The sequence below is a fragment of the Ceratotherium simum genome, chromosome 17 (assembly GCF_057802395.1).
Source record: "Ceratotherium simum simum isolate JZ-2026a chromosome 17, ASM5780239v1, whole genome shotgun sequence".
Classification (NCBI taxonomy): Eukaryota; Metazoa; Chordata; class Mammalia; order Perissodactyla; family Rhinocerotidae; genus Ceratotherium; species Ceratotherium simum.
Window position 1 is genome coordinate 6,057,731 of NC_141916.1, and position 23,250 is coordinate 6,080,980.

A 23,250-nucleotide genomic window follows, 5' to 3' on the forward strand; every position below is an offset into this window, starting at 1 on the left:
CCTTGTCTGTTAACAGTATATAAAGTATGTAGTGGACGTTTTAAATTTTTGCCTGACAGCTACCTATTCTCCCTCCTTTCCTAAGAGAATCCACACCTCTCTACTCTCTAACCCTACTCCCTGTCCACAGACAGGCACAACAGCCAGGTCTGCGTATTATGATTAGTCGAAGGTGGCCAGGGGGCAGCATGAAGTTAGTTAAATGAGAATCAGCCCAGAAATCTCTGCTAAAACTATCAAGGAAGAAAGAAAGTCCTTCTTTCCACTGAGCTTTCAAAGCTATGAGAACATGAGTCTGGGAATGCCAGCAGCCATCTTGTGGCTGCCAGGAAAGAGCCAGCCAGGAAAGAGCCTGCCTGAGAGTGAAGAGAAATCAGAGAAAAGCAGATCTGAACGATCTGAAGAGACCACGTCTTGATGAGTCCGAGGATCCAGCTGGGCTCTGAGTACACACACATGTCAACTTCTAATTACAAAGTCAATCTATTTCCTTTTTCATATAAACCGGCTGCGATAGGTTTTTCTCACTTGCTGTCCAGTCTCCACTAATATATGTGAGAAAGAGGATGGTTCTCGCTTTTTACAGCTGTTCCGTTTCTGGCAGTTGTTTTTCACTGCTGATTTGTAGTACTTATAAAGTCCTTACTATCTAAAAAAAAACAAGATCATACAATAACATACTTGCTGGTACCTAAGCAATTTTTATCAAAGAATTTATAACTTGGTGTGCTAAAGACTGATGAGATGGGTAATCTAAGGCCTATTACCCTCCTGAAATATGCAATCTGCAGTTCAGATGGTCAAAGTACTGATCTGGAGTTTCAGCAACATAATTATTAAACAGCAAGTGTTCACTTCCTGACCCCTTTAAATTTTATCAGTTTTGCCTGAAATCCCCAAAATGAGTATTTTCTAAATCAAAATTTAATACAAATCACTATAATAATATTAAATTTCTGCTCTTCAATAAAATTAATTTCTCTTGGAATTCTACCTGCATGATACAATTTTATTTTGAAAAAATCTTTTAAACAACACAAAAAAGAAACTGTCAGAACAGTGGTTTTCAAAAATGATTTTAGCAGTGGAATTCTTGGTTTAAATGAGTTTTCACAGAAATCAATATATAATATGATAGGTGATACTTTATTAGCTTGTGATATATATATAATTTATTTAAATAAATAATATGTTGCTCAATAGTTAATATTTAAAATATTATTAAATAAATATTTCTATTGTTTTGCTGAGGGAGATTAGCCCTGAGCTAACATCTGTGCTGGTCCTCTTCTATTTTTTTTTTTTTTTTGTATGTGGGACACAGCCACAGCATGGCTGGTGAGTGGAGTAGGTCCGTGCCCAGGATCCGAACCTGTGAACCCAGGCAACCGAAGCGGAGTGTGCGAAACTTTAACCACTCGGCCATGGGGATGGGCCCTAAATTTATTTATTTGTTTGTTTATTTATTTATACGTTGAAAGTCATACAAAAAGCACCCACAAATCATATTAGGTGTTAAGCCAGTAAATCGTAACCTGTGTGTGTTCATTTCTGGATTACACAATTACCACATTCAGGAAAAACGAAAGTTAATTCAGTAATCACAAATTCTAGATATTGATGAGTGTCTTGGCTTCATTTCCACAGTAAAATTTAAAATAATATACTCTCAACTTTTAATTTCTTTTACCTTAAATCCTTTGTGATAACAGGATTCATATCTGACAACATAATTTTTTTGAGTTCTGGCTGTTAAATAAGACCCATAGGAACATTTGAAATGCTGGAAAAAGCAGTAGGAAACTATTATTTCTCATCTTTTGAATAATATGAATACTTTTTAAAAGATTTTATTTATTTATTTTTTTTCCCCCAAAGCCCCAGTAGATAGTTGTATGTCATAGCTGCACATCCTTCTAGTTGCTGTATGTGGGACGCGGCCTCAGCATGGCTGGAGAAGCGGTGCGCGCCCGGGATCCGAACTCGGGCTGCCAGCAGCGGAGCATGCGCAATTAACCGCTAAGCCACAGGGCCGGCCCTGAATACTTTTTTAAAACGAGGGTAATATTAAACTTCTTGAGTGTCAGTGTTTTAGAGCTCCAGTCACTCCCATCTATTCCACTATCTGTGGTCGGTCAATATGGAGGTCGGCACGAAAGACACCAAGGTCCAAGCTGGATCCCCACACTGGACAGAATCCCCGGACCACTGATCGGCAGTCTCAAAAATGTATGCCCTATGTTCTAACAGAGATCTGGCAAAATCACACAGATCAGAATCAATCTTTACACTGTCTGCCACAAAGACAAAAATCACATACCAAAGCACATGCTTTAATAACATCTCATCAAAAACAAAAACAACCTACATTCAAGTATGTGTGATTTTAGTCAACTAAGATTCCAAACGCTGAAGAGCACAAGAGGAGAACTGGGGACACTATACTGACCGAGAGAGACTGCAAGACACGGGCATGTCTCCGCTCCAGTCGATGGGTCCATTTTCTGCTTTCTGCACCCCAGATATCGCGCCAGAAGGCTTCCCAGTAATTATTTTATACCTAGGAGAAATAAAAGCAGAACAAACTAAGCAGTTCTTGATTGCACAGCCTGTCAATGGGCTTTGCAAAAGTATTGCCTCAGTTGCACCTACAATTATCTACTAGACGAAACTTTGTGACTGATGTTCACAGGATCCATAAAACAAGCAAAACACTCTGAATCTGACTGACTGAAGCAGAATAGTGGCTGTACGATTATTTTATATCTGCCATAATTAATTTTCATTGGGATCTCAGAGTGCCATATAACAGTATCTTGATGTTCACAACAAAAATATTAATTTTTCCATCTGAAAGAATCGAGCAAACACAAAGTTATGTTACAGAATGTCTCTAGACCATGAAAAAAGCATCTAGTCCTCTTACTCATATTATCCAAGGCACAGTCAACTGGACTATGAAATTACTGCAGAATGAACAATAGTATTCTTTTTTAAAAAAATGATAAAACTATACATAGCACAGTATCAGAAAGATTATCTGCATATTGAAAATACATAAGAATACGTGTGTGCCAAAATTAAAAGCCAAACTTAATTCTACTCTTGATAAAGGTGATAAAAATAAATATGAATGGAAGAAAGAGATGGACAGGGAAGCAAAACAATAATGATGGAGCAAGTCAGTGAAGGCAGACTTTTAGGTTTCCGCACTTTCCTAAACAAAACCTGGACGCAAGAGGGAAATAAGAGCCTCGTGCCTTGAAGAATACTTTATGCAGATGAAAATGTAAACATAACACGGCAGAATCTTACGTAAGTTTATAGCTATTATTTCTGCCATAATTTTTGTTTGTTTGTTTAATGTCTCCATAAATGTGCTCTGAGCAAATCAATGTATTCTTTAAAAAGTACAACAAACCAGTACAACTGATCTGGACCACCTGCTGCTCTTCAGCAGAGGCAGCCAGGATTTTGCCTTAAGAGATTTTTCAGAGAAGAAAATTAATGTGAAAAGAAAGTTGTATTCACGTGAGAAGGATGTGACTGTGGAGGAATAAGTAGAGATACGTAAGATTAATGCAAGAAGAGAGAAGTGAATAGAATGAAGGGCAAAATTCTTAAGGGAATGCTTACAAATTCTTGAAAAAGCTTAACTAATTTTGGTAAGATCCACATATAAACATATTCATAACATGTAAATGAGATGCTGAGGGATCAACACTGCTATATTATGAGATGAATGCATCACTCATTAGTAAAGTAAAACGTCATTATTACTACTTCTAGCACTTCTGAACATTCACTACCATCAGTGTTCATCAGGAAGTTGAGTTTCTAGGCAAATAAATAAATTCTCCTAATGGTATACCTGCCCATTTGGTGGTCAAGAAAAACCACCAGGCATTCCTAGTTCCTATGAGTCATATGTTTTCTTTATTAAGGAGCACCACACTTTTATTTAATCCATTTTCAGGGCAGCAAGAAATGCCGACATTGCTTTAAAACATATCCATGACAATAAAAGCATGATTAACTGTTAGGCACAATTCATGTTTAATGAGAAAAACACAAATTGACCCTCAGCCATGATTAATGAAGAGATTTTATAAAAAGAGCACTGCTGTACAGCAGGCTCAAGACGATGCTATACCCAAATCCTCAGTACAGAAGGATGTCTTCTTCCCATAAACATGTACGTTGTCCTTGCTGGAAAACATTTAGATACCCGGGTTTTAGCAAAAGTCACGGTATCAGCTGAATTGATTTTACTTCCTCAAACCAACAAAAGGAAAAATATGCTTCTCCTTCAATTTTTCTGAGATTAAAGATTATATTTTTACAGTTGTGATTATTACTTTAAAGTCATGTTTGCTATAAAAGGCAGGGGCAAATATATAAAGGGCTAAGAGAAATGTTAAGATGCACAAGAATGGGTGGACAAGTTTGGCTGTCAGTGAGTTACTGTCCCATGTCATTCATACACTGGACAACATCCATGACCTCGTGGTTATATGTGTGCGTTGTTGGCTGTTTCTCACGAAGCAAGGTCAGCCACTAACTTCTTTTAAAAGACAAAGATGTGTGGTCAATGTATGGACGAATTTTATAACAAATTTCACATCTAGAAATCCATCTCTCTTTTCCTCCATTATTTGGTTTACAACAGTGATTTTATACACAGTAATTATTTCCTAATAATTATGGCAGTATAAATGTATAATGTACTAGTAAAATGCATTCAGTCTTTGGACCAAAAGTGCAACACTAGAAAAAATTTAGTATTACGTGACATGTTATTTTGAAATGGTAAAAGAAATCAGAACAGTTCAGGGTAAGAATCATATTTCTTTTAGATCCAGTAATGGTTCTACTACTCCACAGAAGTACTATTTCTTTCAGTTATATGGAGGAAAAATCCTGATAAGTACAAAAAGAGAAATAAATAAGCAGTATGCTGAAATAAAATCCAGAAAGCAGAATACTTTTAACGATGAACCAAAGACTGGATGCCATTTATAGTTTGTATATAACTATTATTTAAACACAATAGGAAAAATTATGCCTATATAAGGCTACATTCTTATTAAAAACCAAATAGCTTAAAATATCAGAAATAATGGCTAAATCAATTTTCATTAGCATACACCTCTACCATATGATGAAACAAAATAAGACAGAGATATTTAAAAAATTATTCCTAATTTTAGATGGAAAAACCACTTACATCACTTCCTTATTCCTACGTGGCCCTTCAAATGGTCTAAACGGCAGTGATCCCGTAGCTGCATGGTAAAATGTTACCCCAATGCTCCAAAGATCAACTGTTGCTCCATATTTCTTCTGATGATCTTTTCTCAGCACTGCTCTCTCATACATATCAGGATGCTTAAGGAAAAAAAGACGACAAACCTACTAACTTGTGTTCTATGGTAATACATCACACAAAATGGGTATTAAATAATGCCTACAAATTCTATCATATTTTCCTAATAATTTCACTTACCCAATCTGAAAAGACTATTTTACACCTTCTCCTCTCTTCTCAAACCTCCACCACCACCTCTCCTTTGACCCTCAATTTTGATGACCTCACTTCATACTTCAATGAGGAAATGGAAGCAATCAGAGATCAACTCTCCCTTACGCCTTTTACCAAATACCAACCTACCTGAACCTGTGTCCAGACTCCAGGCCTATTTTCCAGTTACACTGGAACTAAACCTATCAAGGGCTAACTTTTCCATCTGTGCTGTGGAGCCCATCATACTGTCTCACCAATTTCAGAAATCAATTCCCATAATTACCCCTTGTATTTTATGCATCAATTTTCCCCTCTCTATTGGATCATTCCTTTTAGCTTATACACACACTTTAATATCTCCCATTTTTAAAAAACTGTAAATTGACCCCACAACCTGTTCTAGCTCTCATTCAGTTCTCTGCTTCCCACCATAGCAAAACTTCTCAAAATAGATGTCCACATATGTAACCGTCCTATTTCCTCATCTCCCATTCAGGCCTATGGTATTGAATATTATCTATATCCTTTAACTCCCAAAACTATCTCCTGCCCTGAGCTCCGGATTCATAAATCCTACTGTTTTCCTGAATGTCTAAAAGGTAGTTCAAACTTAATACACCCAAAATAGACTCTTGGTCTTCCCACTCAAATCTGTTTCCTTCTAATCTTTATCCTCTAAGGAAATAGTATGACCATCTATCCAGTTGCTCATACCCAAAACCTATCGAGCAGCCTTGAGTCCTTTCCCTCATCCTCACACGCAATCCATCAGAGCAAGTCATATTAGCTCTGAGATGAAAACTAAATTTTCTAGAACTAATTCAGAGGACTTGCTTGACTGGGTTCATTGGGGATCTAGCAACTCAGACAAGTAGCCAGTCTGATGTTAAATACATGTCCTTAAGCACAGAAGACACTATACTACAGTTGCAGAGAACAGATGGATCTTACAGGACATGGCTTAGGAGCTTACGGATCCAGACAGAGATTCTGATGGACATATAGCTCTGCAGAGAACCACCAGGGGTCATACATGCTTAGTCTCCTGAGATTTGCCTTTATGGAAATTATGTATTTGAACTTTTAAGATTCTTGGAAGATACAAGAGTGTGCTCTGGACCAAAGTAGAGTCATCCCCCAAATGATCTCAAACCAAAACAATGCCTTATGATATCATCGTATTTGGCTGCGGCCCAAGGGACTTGGAACTGATGCATTGGTTGGACTGGGAACCGTTAACATTGCTGGGAAGGTACCTCTAAATGATGCAGTCTATGAACCTGACTCCCAGAGGGTCACAATTCCTGGGTTTTCAGGGTAGGACTCCTTTGGGAAATACATTTTAATGAGAAATCAGAAGAGGTGACAAGCATGAAGGGTTTGAAGCACGTGTCCAAACATATGCCTACCAGCTAAATGTGGTCTGAGTGGTTCTGTGGTTCTGTGGCATAGCACATAAAGTAACTACTGTCCCAAGAAGTGCTAGCCAGACCTTTGACCTAGCTGCTGGTACTTAGCATATAAATGGTGCTGTGAATAGGCCACGAGTACCTGGACATGCCTGATATCTTCTGGAACATGAGGCCACCAACCTGGGAAGAGGAGATACAGCGATTCTAGAAGGAGACAAAGGGGGGACCTCCGCAAAAGGTGCAATAATATACTGCCTAATTGGTATAGTGGGAAGGTATTCCCTAAGGAGTGACTGGTGGTGGCTTGACACATGCTGGTCTGATGGATCTGTGCCCACTGACTCTCTCCTAAATGTGCACTTGTGCTTGTGTAGGGCTTGGTATTACCGGGCCTGAGCCTCTGCATCTGGAACAGGAGCATAAGGACAAAGCTACTGTGAAGGTCTCAGACTATATTATTAAGATATCCACCATATTAAAAATGATGGAAGAAAGAACGTTGAAGTTTTCTTTGGACATGAACACGCAAAGTGGAGAAGATTTAACATCTGGCCTGGGAATTCCAAAATGAGAAAAGTTTTCATTTAAATATGGGAGATTTCTAGATTGCTGGGCTTCAGACTATTATTTATCTCATTTTATAACTTCTGGTGCACTATTACTGAAGACAGGAATGGGCATATTCTGAAATAGGAAATAGATTAGAACAAAATTTCAGCCTAGAATACAGCATGGACTGGGGGTTAATTTATTTAATGTTTTGTTCTTTCCATTTTAAAAGTCTGTTAGAGGCAAAAGCTAAACTGTGGTTCTAGGAGGATATGTGAAAGATGAATAATACCTGGTAACGGGGTTATCAACCTCAAGAAGGCCGGTACAGGACTGCTGTTTGTTTCTTTTGGTCATTACAGCAATGGGGAAGGGCTACTGGTATTTAGTGGGCAGAGACCAGAGATGAGGGACATCCTGCCAAATACAGGACAGTTCTGAAAAATAAGCATTTCACATCCTGCATGACTTTTGAATACCCTGCCAGATATTTGTGCAGGTGAGAAGTCTGTTTATAATGATCTAACTCTGTTATATATATAAACGTAAAGCATTTTTGTACATAAAGTATTTTTGTAGTTACAAGAATGCAGCTATATGTAAATCTACTTTGCTTAGTTGGAAACTTGACCAAGATTTATTCACTGCTTTGGAAAATCATGTCAGTGCGACACCACCACTTGTGATACGCGACTCTGATACAAGTTCTCAGTGCACTTGCACTGGAAGTGGTATTACACACAGATGCAAGCATCTATTCCTTTGTTTGCCAGGGAAGTTGTTCCTAAACTTTTACATATTAAATACCTATGATCTTATTATAATACTTTCCTTTACATTATTATTAAGATATGCTATTCTTTTAATTAGACACGCAGGTTGGTTATACTACCTAAGAATTTCATTTTGAAATACTGAAGGGAACATTGCAAAACATTTATTATAAACAGGGGGTGATCATACAGCGGCTGAAACCACTAGCCTGTGTGACCTGGCTGGTCTCTGCTTACCTCTCCAATTCCAATGCCTACCACCTGGCCCTTGGCTCACTAAATTCCAACCAAACTGCCATCCTTTCTGTTTCTCAAACATTCAAGGTCATTCTCGTCTCTAGGCCTTTGCAGTTGCTATTCTTCCCCCAATTCTCTGCATGGCTTGTTTCTTTTTATCATTTAAGTGTCACTTCATTGAGGATTGAAAGGAGGCTTTCCCCAGCTACGTTGCTCCTGGTGGTCACCCTTTATCTCATTACCTTATTGTCTTTCCAACACTTCAATTACCTAAATTCATCTTGTTTACTTGTTTACTTATTAACAGTCTATTTTCCCCACTGGAATGTGGGTTCCACTAGAGCAGGAATCACATGCATCTGGTTCAACACTGAGGTCCCAGCACCTAGAACAGTGCCTGGGACACAGTAGGCACTCCATAAATATTTGATGGATGAATGTAATCCATTTTTAGGTACGGTTATTAAAAGAATATTAAAATATAGCTACAGATTAATCTGGCATTATATAATGATAGGAGAACAATTTATGACACCTTAATTCATGTCAGACTTAGAATCATCTGAATAATGCTATGGGGCACCCAGACTTCACTCTTCATCTTATAAGATTACAATGGCAGAGCCCAGTTGGAACACAGTCACAGAATCTAAGACTTGTAAGACAAAATCCAGAGCCATGAACAATTAGTGACAACTATATATTATAAACTTCCTGACTGCATGTTAAATGTACTTGCTTTTAAGTATATTTTCTTAAGCGTTTCAAATGTTTTCCAACTTCCCACAAACACACTTACACAAACAGTTTCAACTACAGAGCTTTTCTAGATTCCTAGCATTTCAAGTTAGATCTTTTCAAAGGCATTTCATTTTCTGTGTGTTTCTAACAAAGGTCCCTTCTGTCTTTCAATAACCAACCTCCTTGAATAGAATCTTCTGCTTCAGAATTATAATCAATTTTGCTCTACAGGGAACAATATTATAACAAGCTTGAAATACATTAACTGCTCTGATCCACAAAAGGGAGCCTTTACTAGCTAGATGCTTCTGGAGTGTACAGATAGCTTTTTCTTCCAATATAGATCCATAACATTAGTAAAGTTAAAGAATTTAAGAGAGTTATAAAACTTGTAAGATTTTTTAACAGAAAAATAACAGCACCCTAAAAACCAATATCTAATTCTGTTACAAAGCACATTCATTAAAATAGAAAATTTTTGTCATAAGTTACATGACACTTTATAGTGAATTGGTTGACCAATTACCAATATTTACAATATATCCAGCTTCTTTAAATAATAAAATTATTAGTGATGCATGACTTACCAAATATTCTTCTGTGCCATACAGAGAAACAAACTGCTCATCGTCTTCTAATTCTCTAGCTGCACCAAAATCCGTGAGTTTGTACACAGACTGTCCGTCTTCCCCTATAACACGCATGATATTTCCTGGCTTGATATCACGGTGCACTATGCCGTTCTCTCGGAGATGATTCATTCCACCCACTTCAACAATAAATATAAAACGAAGGAAATCATAATGTAGGTATCCATGTGTGTGTGCGGGCATCAAATTCATTGATATAATTCATTCATATTCACTCAATATCAGTTTTTCATAAGTTGGTCCAAAGTCATTTTAATCAGAGAAGTAACAGACAGTATTTATATTTTATATTTCATGTTAGAGTAATAAGGAGTTTAGAACGAGAAGACCACTACAGTCTAAGGAAGAGTCCCATCTCTCTTAAATATTATCAGGAAAACAGAACAAAATGGTCATAAGCATTTGACTTCCTGACTCACTTTTGGTTGTACATGTGGGCAATCTGCCTAAACTTAAGAATAAAGATTCCCACTTACTGTTAAAATGCAGAACATTTACGTACATTTTTATAAGTCTTCCTTTTGTGTTAGCACTGAAGAAATTTCTATGAATAGCTGTTCCAATACAATCTAAAAATTGTGATGGACACAATTATAAACATATACCTGATAAAAAACGCAGGGTAGTCTTAGCAATAATTATACATCAATTAGATATTGAATATTGTGAATTTACTTGATGTTATTTGCTGTATTGCTATAAATGCCCTTTACAACATGATGTTTCACTACTGAATTACATTTAAGAATAACAGATTCTATAAAAAAAAAAAAAAAAGAATAGATTCCCAAGAAAGATATCAGTCTTTCACCACAGTCTTACATTTCTTTACCTTTGAGAAAAAATTCCACAAAGAAGTAAACTAGACTCAATACACAAAATAGTAAAACAGTAATAAAAAGAGGCAAAATATCACACTTGTTTCCATAAAAATATATTTCTCATATGCTTACTGCTATTCTAAAAGGGCCATCCCCCCCTCCCCTGTTTTTTTAAGGGCAAAGGTGGCTCCATCACTGAGATAAGTTGTTCTGGCTAACAGGCAGTGTCACTGAGTGATCCTTTGAAACATCTGTTTGAGAGCTGATAGATAAATGTCCAAATATAACACATGAAAAAGGTTTAAGGGTATCAACACACACTTATAAAAACTGAGGAAGGCGTCAGTTATCTGTAACTCCTATTTGATTAAACAGGCTGTACCACACACTGTTTCTCCTTCACTTTATCCTCACCTAAATGGTCTCCACGCTGCTTTCGGTGTCAAGTTCAACAATTCCCACTAACCTTAAACCTTCTCTATCACTGGGCTTTTCCTATTCCTCAAATATTGATTCACTTCTATAAATCTATTGATTCAGATATTATTCCCTTTGTTTGCCATATATTTTTTTAATAACAGCTTTATTGAGATAAAATTCACATATCACAAAATTCATCCTTTTAAAGTATACAATTCAGTAGTTTTTAGTATAGTCAGAGAGTGTACAACCATGACCTCTAGTTTCAGAACAATTTCATTATGTCAAAAAGAAACCCCATACCCATTAGCAGTCACTCCTCAACTTTGCCCTACCCTCAAACCCCCGGGAATCACTAATCTGCTTTCTGCCTTTATGAACTTGCCAATTCTGGACATTTCCTACAAATGGAATCATATAAATATTCTGGCCTTTTGTGTCTGGCTTCTTTCACTTAGCATACTTTTTAAAGGTGCATCCACGTTACAGCATCTATCACTACTTCATTTCTTTTTATGAACAAATAATATTCCACTGTATGGATATACCACATTTTGTTTACCTATTCATCAGCTGATGGACACTTGGGCTGTTTCCGGTTTTTGGCTATTATGAATACTGGTGCACAAGTTTTTGTGTGGGCATGTTTTTATACTTAGCAATGGAACCGCTAGGTCATATGGTAATTCTTCTTCTTCTTTTTTTTTTTTGAGGAAGATCAGCCCTGAGCTAACATCCATGCTAATCCTCCTCTTTTTGTTGAGGAAGACCGGCTCTGAGCTAACATCTATTACCAATCCTCCTCCTTCCCCACCCCCCCTTCTCTCCCCAAAGCCCCAGTAGATAGTTGTACGTCATAGTTGCACATCCTTCTAGTTGCTGTATGTGGGATGCAGCCTCAGCATGGCTGGACAAGCAGTGCGTTGGTGCGTGCCCAGGATCCGAACCCGGGCCCCCAGTAGTGGAGAGCACGCACTTAACCACTAAGCCACGGGGCTGGCCCCAAAACACAAAAGTTTTTAATGTTGATGAAGTCCAATTTATCTTTTTTCTTTTTTGTACTTGTGCTTTTAACGTCATCTCTAAGAAAGCACTGTATAAAGGTCTTTGGTTTTGAATGTAAGAAATTTATTTTTAAAAATTCTTATGTCATTAAATTATACATACATATATATATATAAAATCATATAAATAAACAAACATACCCACATCTCGCAAAACAATTAAAAATTCAGACTCTGGTAATCCATAGGCATTAGATGGCTCTTCTAAAACAGTGTATAAACTCCCACATGGACAAAATTCCATAATAAGTACTTTATGTCTTGTTGTTGACTGAAAAAAAAAATCACCGATTGGGACTCAATATAAAAAATAAGTTTTTAGTATATGCCAGCACTTACCTGATTTCATTTAAAGGTAGAATTTGCTACAATGATGAAGGCACTTTGAATTTCATTACCTGGAATTCATTAAATATTTGTTGACTGTACCCATATAAAAATTAATATCTTCTAAATTCTTATTAAAATTGGATTTTTTTTTGAAGACAATCAAACCACAGTGAAAGTTGGCTAAATCTGAACTAGAAAATCATTGCTACAGTGTTATAATGGTACTTTAAAAATTATCTTTAATTTCTAATACGTAATAGTACATTTAGGACATTAGGTCTTCTAACAAATCTCTTAAAAGAAGAGATTCTTCTCATGACAGGTACTTTTACTTCAAGGAATGGAATTCTAGCCTTAAAGACAAATAGGTGGGAGGAGAGCTGAGCGGTCCCTCTTAATAGCAAAGTTCTACTCTGCTCGTTTGTATCTGAGCTGCTGATTTATTTTAAACCTTGAATTTAACATACCACTGATTATAAGCTACATCATCAATTTAATAACAGCTTTATAGGGAAACAGAAATACTGCCAAATATCACGTTGATTATAAGACACATGCCCACTTCAGAAACTTAAAAATGTGAATTTGAGTCTCAAAATCTAGTATTCATCTCTGACTTTTTATCTTTTCTTCCTTTTATAATTTTTTCTACATATCCCCAAAACACATATAAAATATTTTGATTTTCTCTACTATTGAGTAGTTAGAAGAGAGAAATAATTTTAAAAGAAAAACTGTTGTTTTTAAATAATGAAATAATATATGCTGACTGTTAAAAATTTGGGAAATACCCATAATTCCAACACCCAGCGATAATTATGTAAATATTCTGGTGCCTTTCCTGTCAATCTTTTTTCTCTGTATCAAATCACATTATAGATATGTAACACTATTTGTATATCATACTGTACGTATCAAGGTCATACTGCATACATATTTTTAATCCTGATTTTCTCACATAACATTATGCATAAGCATGTTCCCAGGTGATTATAATTTTGGTAAATATTTCTTTTTATTGCTGTTTAACTACTGTGTAGAGAAGAACTAATTTTACCCAAAGAGAGGTCTGGCCTTTGCCCTTGACTACTGGGAGGTGACTGCTGGGCCTCTGGAATGTCCTGTTTGCTACAAGTGTCTTTGTTTGTCGGGGGCTTTGCCCACGTGATGTACACTGGGGCTTTAGGACAAGCACACCCGTTCCAACTGTCGGAGGAAGTGGAGCCCGAACCTCTGGGAAGGGCTGAAGACTAATGTAGGCAGCATGTGATCGAGCCCCAATAAAAACTCTGGACACCAAAGGCTCCAGTGAGCTTCCAAGGTTGGCAATACTCTGTGCGTGTCATCATACATCAACGCCAGGAGGGTAATATGTCCCCGAGGACAGGAAGATTCACGTTTGGAGCCCTCCCACATTCTGCCCTCTGGATCTCTTCCTGTGGCTAGTTCTCATTTGTATCCTTTTGCTATAATAAAACTGTAATTCTAAGTATAGTGCCTTCCTGAGTTCTGTGTCATTCAACATTCTAGCAAATCATCAAATCTGAGGGCAGTCATGGGAAGCCCCAAATTTGTAGCCAGCTGGTGTGAAGTGAAGAGAGCTCTGGGGACTCCTGAATTGCAGCTAGTGTCTGAATAAGCACAGTCTTGTGGGGACCGTTCTCTCTGACTGTGCAGTTTGCCAAACTCCCCTGCAGCTGGCGCCTGAAGTCTTGAGCAGACTCAGCAGTCTGGAGAGCTATGCTCTTACCTTCGAGGGTAGCTAACTCTGGGTAACTATCCATCACACATTCTAACTTATTTAATCGTTCTTTATTATAAACAGGGCAGTAATGAACATCTTTGTGCACAGAATTATAATCTACATTTCTGATTACTTCCTAAGAAGTAATCACTATAAATGACATCATTATTATAAGCAGTATAAACTGCCAAATTGTTTTTCAAAAGGTACAATTTTATTGATTACCTACGTCTAAAGGGATTAAAATAGATTTCTATTTCCATTATTTCTAGTTAATCTTCCTAATGACATTCTTATTTTCACTGTTTCCCCCTAAAATCAATCCTATCCTTTACAACTGGACTTCACATATTAACCTCTGGATTCCCAGGATTTTTACTCTTTTACAAAGCCTTCTTTGTATTATTTGACTTTCTCCGTATTCCTTTTATGTCAATTTAACTTCACTTATTTTTCTTTTAGTAATAATACTGGTAACCATATTCTATATTCTTTTATTTCTTATACTACTGTGTCTGATTCCATGATACTTTATTTCCACTGTATGTCTATTCGAGAATCTTTGAGAGTAGAATATTTGGTTGTATGAGCCCTAATTTTCACCATTTTAAAAAACCCATTGTTTATAAAACAGTGTTTTATATTAGATTATTTCTCCTGAATTATTAATAAGTCCAATAAACATGACAAAATTAACTAAAGCTTAACTACTTACCTCCTCTTCAATAGCAAATAATTTGACAATATTTTTGTGATTGAGTTTTTTTAACACTTCAAATTCTCTCATTTGAACATCCACTGGACGAAGGAAGCTTATGTTATTAAATACTTTGATAGCAAACAAGTCTCCAGTTTTCTAAAAAAAGAAGGGAGAGAAAGGTTTTATTTATTTATAAAATCATGAAGAAGATAAAAAGGTACCATTAGAACTAGTTATAGCAATCTATCTTTCCTATAAAACACCCTGAATATTCTTAAGCATAGGTAATTTGTACTAGGACTCCTGACTTTTTTTAAAAGCTAAAATCAATCAATCAACTGCTCAATATTTCTTTCAAACTGTATGCTTTGGAATGTAGAAAAGGCTATTTTCTTTCATATTATAAATAAAGCTTCCATTATGATACCCGTGGCAAAGATCACCATTTACATATCAGAAGATAAGAGCTCTCATAGCACGGAATGTGAAAGTATATTCTAAGAAATAGAAAATGAAACTCACAAGGGCTTCTCCAGGACCTAATAAATTTAAACTAACCAAAACAGGAAAACAGAGATTGAAAACTATATTCCACATATGAAATTTCTAGCAGGAATCTCAAAGTACTGCAATTGCCTTGAAGAACTATCCCCTAGCTGCGATCACGCGCGTGTGGGAGCAGAAGGTGCAGAGTGAGGTTGAGGCGGACTGTCCTCATTGGGCAGCACCACGCTGCCTCGGGTACCTTCTGCAACTTCCCTTGGATGGTGAGGGCAGACTGTCCCTTCACAGGCCATCCCTAGAGGATCAAAGACATTTCCTTGTCTCTGCTGATGTTCTGCAGCACCCCCATTCTCACTCTCTAACGGCATACAGAAGGAGATCACACACAGAACTACAACGCACAAAATACACGCTTAATTTCAGGTCAATGTTACATCCTCACGTTCTTCATATTAACCCTACTTTAAGGCTCTCTTCCAGACCCTCCCACGTCCTTCCAATCCCTCAGTCCAGATTCTTCAAGTTCAATCTTACTTTTCCCACAATCCAAGGTTGAACTTGCCTGGAGAGAGTGGAAAGACCTTTTCCTCTTTGAGCTTGGGGCTCAAGCACCCCCCTCCTAAAGACAGTCTGTGGCTCTCCGCCTGGCAGGACCTCTGTGCTGTCCTCCTCTGAAGCCCTCTCGATGGCTTTCCACACAGTCACCACTCACAGCCATCGCCCTCTCCTGTCACCTCAGTCTCATGAGCTTATTCTTAAAATCATTTAACTGCTTCACAATCTCACGCTTCCAGATCACTAGTGGAGACCACCATCTGTCTGCTGTGATCGTTCTTCCCCACTCCCCTCACACCAAAGCCACATATATTCTTTTCAGAGGAAAAGAGCCACTGATCGTTTTCAGACAATAAGAAAATAGAACACCAATTTAACTACAGCTCAATTACACTGTTTTTCCACTTGTTCAGCCCAGGTAAGAACACTGCCAAATCTACACCACCCAACAGAGAGCTTTTTCCTGAGGACACTTGTCTCACACATAATCTACAATCAGAAGAATCCTAACCGAGGAGCAAGCAGGGAACATGATACACTGTTGTAATGTACCCCACTGTGATCAAGGCCAGTATTCCCCAAACCTTTGTAGTCTGCATCATACCTCCGAGGTTACCGGGCTATGTGTGGGATGTCCTGTTTTCCCTCTATCAACTGCCCTGTCATCTATCATTCACTGTCCTTCAGTCAAGCACACACGAACGGTACTTAGAGATCCGAGCGTATGCACACACAGGTGTGCACATCAACATTTCCTTCTTGCGGCTCACTTCCCTTTAACTTCACCATGCTTATCACACACACACACCCATCTACACACATTAGTAGCTAAAGGCAACTTAAAGAAAAAGAGATGGATTAAGTAGCTAGTCGTCCCCCCTTATCCGCAGGGCATATGTTCCAAGACCCCCAGTGGACGCCTGAAACCACGGCTAGTACTGAACCCTCTATATACTATGTTTTTTCCATACATAACTATGATAAAGTTTAATTTATAAATTAGGCACAATAAGAGATTAAGAACAATAACTAATAAAATAGAACAATTATGACAATATACTGTAATAAGGTACATTAATGTGGTCTCTCTCCCTCTCTCATTCATTTAACATTTTTGGACCACGGTTGACCGCACGTTAACTGAAACTGCGGATAAGGGGAGACTACTGTAATATACTTTGAACTACAAATAGTAACCTTAGGGACCTGGTCATTTAAGTAATAACATAAAAGGGTTTAGCTAATATCATGGTAAAAATCCTTCAACAGTTATGAAGGGCAAGCAGGACTTTTTGGGTATAGTCCTAAACACTTGAAATTGATGTCACTGAGAACAAGCGTGGTTTCTCAAAACACATGCCTGGGAAGACTGTCAGGGACTGAATACTAACCTGAGTCTTGGTAATCTCTTTTTTTTTTTTTTTTTACTGCGGTAACATTGGTTTATAACTTTGTATAAGTTTCAGGTGTACATCCTTATACTTCTATTTCTGCATGGATTACATCCTGTTCTCATGTTCACCACCCAAATACTAATTACAATCCATCACCACACACGTGCCTAATCATCCCTTTCACCCTCCTTCCTCTCCCCTTCCCCTCTGGCAACCACCAATCCAACCTCTGTCTCTATGTGTTTGTCTGTTGTTTTTATCTTCTACTTCTGAGTGAGATTAAACGGTATTTGACCTTCTCCCTCTGACTTATTTCACTTTGCATAATACCCTCAATGTCCATTCATGTTGTCACACATGGCTGGATTTCATCGTTTCTTATGGCTGAGTAGTATTCCATTGTGTATATATACCACATCTTCTTTATCCATTCATCCCTTGCTGGGCACCTAGGTTGCTTCCAAGTCTTGGCTATTGTGTATAATGCTGCAGTGAACACAGGGGTGCACGTATCTTTACGCATTCGTGTTTTCATGTTCCTTGGATAAATACCCAGCAGTGGAATAGCTGGATTGTGTGGTAGTTCTATTCTTAATTTTTTGAGGAATCTCCATACTGTTTTCCATAGTGGCTGCACCAGTTTGCACTCCCACCAGCAGTGTATGAGAGTTCCCTTCTCTCCACATCCTCTCCAACACATGTTGTTTCCTGTCTTGTTAATTACAGCCATTCTGAAGGCCGTGAGGTGATATCTCATTGTAGTTTTGATTTGCATCTCCCTGACAGTTAATGATGTTGAACATCTTTTCATGTGCCTGTTGGCCATCTGTATATCTTCTCTGGAGAAATGTCTGCTCAGGTCTTTTGACCATTTTTTAATTGGGTAGTTTTTTTTGTTGTTGAGATGTATGAGTTCTTTATATATTTTGGAGATTAACCCCTATCAGATACATGGTTTGCAAATATCTTCTCCCAATTTTTAGGTTGTCTTTTTGTTTTGTTGATGGTTTCCTTTGATGTGCAGAAGATTTTTAGTTTGATGGAGTCCCATTTGTTTCTTTTTACTATTGTTTCTCTTGCCTGGTCAGACATGGTACTTGAAAATATGTTGCTAAGACCAATGTCAAAGAGCATACTTCCTATGTTTTCTTCTAGAAGTTTCATAGTTTCAGGTCTTACATTCAAGTCTTTAATCCACTTTAAGTTAATTTTTGTGTATGGCATAAGATAATGGTCTACTTTCATTTTTTTACATGTGGCTGTCCAGTCTTTCCCAACAAAGTCTCTTTGTTGAAGAGACTTTTTTTCCATTGTATGTTCTCGGCTCCTTTGTCGAAAATTAGCTGTCCACAGATAGGTAGGTCTTCGAAATCTTTTAAGTTAATTCTTATGCCTCTCAAATCCCTATTTTAGGCTTTCAAACTATATTGGATAAAGTACATTTTTGTTTCCTTTGAAGAAGAACTTCAGGTTGCCATAGGGTAGTCCACTCTGTCCTCATTCATTCATTTATCCTTTCATTCAACAAACATTTACTGAGCGCCTGCTACGAGGAGGCACTTACATGAGGGACACTGGGTATCTAAGTTTGGAAACAGGAGCAGAATATGTGAAATATTTACCAGTACCAGGCACTTCAGATATGCCTCACTAACTCTCTATCACTACTGACCAGCTGTCACTCCATCAGTTTCCAATTTATGTCTCTTCCAATGCTACCTTGCTACTAAACCCCAAACTCTTTGTGGGCAGGAACTGCACGTGATTTGCAATTATATTCCCAGGTCCACCATAGTGCCTGACACAATCCAAGTGATTATTACAGTTTATTAAGTTAATCTGGGTCACGAGAAGGCAGACGGTCAGATGTGTTCTCACTGCTAAATCCTGTGTTGCCACCCATTTTCTCTTCTTCTTGGCACACGGCACAAAACAAAAACAATTTCTAGGACAGGAATATCCAAGGTTGATCACAATGAATTTATTAACCAAGGAGCCAGAACCTGTAGACAATTCTAGAATCGGAGGGGAAAAAAGCTAAAAACTGTCCATATGACACTCCTGATCTATCCTATACAAGCCACAGAGGCTGTTTATAGTCACAGTCTCTCCCCAGAGGAAACCGCCCCTCCTCCATGAATGCTCATCTCACTGTCACTGACAGAACTGCCTGGTGATCTCAAGGCTACAGGAAAATATGAAGAAACTCCTCCTTACCAAAATGTTTAGAGCTCCTGTTTCTGAAAATAGGAATCTAGGAGTTTGGGCTCTAAACATCATTTAACTCAAAACAAATTCACAGTGCTGAAAAATTAGCGGATGACTATTTGCATTACAAAAGGAGTTTTTACTCCATTATCTTTCCAGCTTCCTTCCCAGAATAGAAACTTTAATGGTCTTAAATTTTTTATTTTAAATTATTTTTATTATCTTTAATTTCATCCTCCAATATAGACGCTGACACAAAAACTTTTTGGTTCTTGAAGTGCCTCTGGGATTAGCCTTTTTATTCTATTCTCACTTCCACTAACAAGTTCTGATTACCTCATATCAGGAGAAAGCCTTTTAAACCTGGGGTCCTTGTTGATAACCTTATTTTACTTCAATCTACCTTGTAGGATGCTGTTTCATTGGGGGCATGAAGCCTTAGTACAGCATACCAGAATCATCTGTGGCTCCCCTCCAAATACACCTCTGCCTCCCTCTACTACCTGTCCCCCTGCCCCCCATCACTGCCACACTGAACGTCTGCTGGTGAGACCACTCACTGCCACGGGAAGACTAGGTGAGGGAAGAATCAAAAGCCACCACACTAATCTTCCCCAGTCCATTTTTCAACCAACCTCTTGTTTTCCTCCACTCCCCAACACACAACTTCTGCCACCACTGGATAGATATCACCGCCTCTGACACAGGCCATACCTTAAATAACCACTAAAACAGGTATTCCCTTTAGACAAAATCATCAAAACCACCGAGTCTCACATGTTAGTACAGCCTGCTTCTCAGAAGGGTGCATACACAGTGATAAAAAGCCTTCACAGTTTCTCTGTACCAACCTTATGTCTTCCTCGAAAGACATTTGCAGTAGCTCCTTGGCCTAAAATATCAGATAAAAGCCACAGGTGATTAGAAGTGCTCTGCATCTCGGCTTGGTCAGGCGATCCTCTGGTTATTCTAAGAGAAAAGAAAAAACATGCCCGTTTGTTTTAAAAGAATAATACGTTTAAGAAACAATGTTAGCTATTTTTAGTCTCAAGTAAGATCACCCATTATTTACTGCTAAATTGAAACGTACCAACAGTTCAAAGTAAAAGTCTAAGTTTCCAGCAATAGTAAAGCCTACAACGCTGCGTGCGTGGGCTCTGAAAAACACTAACCAACGACACCTTCTACATTCAATTTAATTCACTTATCACAGGGCTGAAAAAACATCTATTTCCTTTCTACTTTTATCTTTGTCAAAGAGAGAGATACCGGCCACTTACCTCCTTCAAATGTTTTGAAAGATTGATCCATATTTTAAAGTGTTTTAAAATAAAGTAATAATGTAAAATATAACAGAAATATAGGAAAAAATTACTGTTTCCTTCAAGGGCAGGGCAACACTAACCAAAACCACTGTTACCGCTGCATCACACTTCCCTAACCTAAAATTTCGTCTGCACAGAGCCTGACAATCATAACGGAAAAGTGCAAAAATCATTATTCCTGAAAGGTCACTAACTCTTCTGAAGTTAATTTAAGGACAGTTTCTCCAACCTCCAAGTATACAAATATACACACACCAAGTATGTATTACCAAGTCTTAAAAAATAAGCAAGGGATGGCTATGTATAAGTGGGGGCAGGAGATATATGGCAAAATCTTTGTACCTCCTGCTCAATTTTGCTGCAAATCTAAAACGGCTCTAAAAACAGTCTATTGAAACAAAAAAAGTATCACCCCTAGCCTCGTCCTTTCATACTGAAAAGCTATATAACTATAAGGATATTAAGAATATTTGAGCCCCATGTTGGAAAAAAAATGAGGTATGCTAAATAGCATAAATATTTGTCCCACCGTGCCACCTTACACCTGCTGTAATGTCAGATCAAAACAGATCTTAATACTTCGTAGTTAAGTTAGAACTGACTAGGTATTTGGCAATGAATTAATGACTGCTCATATTCCAAGTAGGGTTAGGAACACAAAGAATGGTCAGGGGTCTAAATTTCACCAATCTTTGATATCCTAATATATATCTATAGAATTGTACCACCCATCTAATTCACATAAGGAATTTTACATAGAGCAAATTATTGGAAATAAGCAATAAAAAATAAGATTCCTTTTTCAAAATATGCAACACACATTTGTCAGCTACTGAGGTAATAATAACAAACTTCTCAAATATCTTTTCAATAATATTTTCAAATATTTTTCAGTAATGAAAAATCTTCCTTAATGAATGTAACTTTGCTCTCGGAGATAACTGCAAATGGCACATAATATCATTAGGTAGCCATGTGTACCTAGTGGATAATTATAAACACATTGATCAGCTAAGACATCTGCTCTCTATACGCACATATAAAACCATGGTGTCACAATGATCGGGGAAACATTTTTTGAAACTATCTTCCAACAACCACACAACAACAGCATGGCAAAACATGACTCAGCACATGCACAAGGTGCCTTCTGTATAAATCCACTCAAAATTCTGACACGGCACAGGCAGGCACTCAACAAGTACATTACTGGTGACCCTGCCTTCCGTCTACTTCCTTATATTGTCCAAAACGAAAGTTACCATTTGTCCACGGATGAAAACAGGTGTGGTGACACGGCATATGGTCAAAGTTCCAGGATTTCCAAACTCTACCACTATGTGATTCATTAGTTACACAGATATTATATATTATACTCCGCGTTCCAGAGCGGAAAAAGTCGGTCTCTGGTTATGCATTTGACAGTTACTGGGTAGGACTGGTGTCGAGGCCACCTACTGAAAATACCTGGGAAACGGACTGGAAAATAAACCTGTAAGCCATTTCCCCCCCAAAAATCGTTTGGGAATTTGCATTATATTTGTGTCTATTAAAGACGCCTTCAGTTTACAGCTTCCGGTGAGCCGACCCCCGCTGGTATCACCGCTAACCCTAAGGAAACGTCTCCTCTTAATCGTCTCGAAAGCCCATCGATGGATTTACATCTGCGATCGTGCCAAGCGCGGAAAGGGGCTGACAGCGCGCCCCGGCCGCGGGCGGCGGCCCCGACCCGGGAGGGCACATCCTCTTTCTTCCCGCCGGCGCCGCGGGACCGGGGGGCCGCGTCGGAGGGCCGGCGGGCGGGGGTCAGGCGAGGGGCCGGGCCCCGCGACCCCCGACCCGGCTTCGGACGCGCGGACTCCGGGCGCCGTCCGCCCCCCGGTCCCGGCCGCTCGGCCCCGCCGCGCCCCGCCCCCGCTCTGACTCAGCACCGTCCCCCGAGGGGCGGGCGCTGCGCGCCGCCCCGGCCCGGCTCGAACCCCGCGCCCCGCGGCCCCGCCTCGCGGCCCGCCCCCGGCTCACCGCGCCCGGTCCCGTCGCGCCGCCCGCGGGGTGCAGTCTCCGGCGTCTCCAGCCACTTCCGGCTTCGCGAGCCGCGGCCGGGGCCACGTGACCGACGGCCGGCGCGCGGGGCGGGGCGCGTGCGCACGCGCGGGGCCAGCCCCGCCTCCGCCCGGCCCCCGCGCTGCGGCGGCGGGCGCCCGGGCTCTGCCGGGAGGCCGGGAGGCGGGGGAGGCCGGGAGGCGGGGGAGGCCGGAGGCGGGCCGGCCACGCCCTCTGCCTGGCCCCCGGCTCTGAG

General features: G+C 39.1%; 1 protein-coding gene across 4 annotated transcripts in view; it reads right to left on the reverse strand.

The window, feature by feature from the left end:
* The window catches only part of TBK1 (TANK binding kinase 1), a 53,121-nt gene extending 30,076 nt beyond the window's left edge, over nucleotides 1-23,045 (reverse strand). For 2 of the 4 annotated variants that reach the window (XM_087442079.1, XM_087442077.1), the window contains exons 1-7: nucleotides 22,974-23,045; nucleotides 20,478-20,595; nucleotides 14,981-15,121; nucleotides 12,333-12,462; nucleotides 9,824-10,005; nucleotides 5,228-5,388; nucleotides 2,450-2,560 (exon numbers count right to left, since the gene is read on the reverse strand). In XM_087442079.1, coding sequence (XP_087298205.1) covers nucleotides 2,450-2,560; nucleotides 5,228-5,388; nucleotides 9,824-10,005; nucleotides 12,333-12,462; nucleotides 14,981-15,121; nucleotides 20,478-20,564 — 812 coding nt within the window. In that variant the 5' untranslated portion in view covers nucleotides 20,565-20,595; nucleotides 22,974-23,045. Of the gene's footprint in view, nucleotides 1-2,449; nucleotides 2,561-5,227; nucleotides 5,389-9,823; nucleotides 10,006-12,332; nucleotides 12,463-12,530; nucleotides 12,600-14,980; nucleotides 15,122-20,477; nucleotides 20,596-22,213; nucleotides 22,667-22,973 lie in introns of those variants that run through there. The other 2 variants (XM_087442078.1, XM_087442080.1) reach the window with 2 other exon arrangements.
* Between the last annotated feature and the right edge of the window lie 205 nt (nucleotides 23,046-23,250).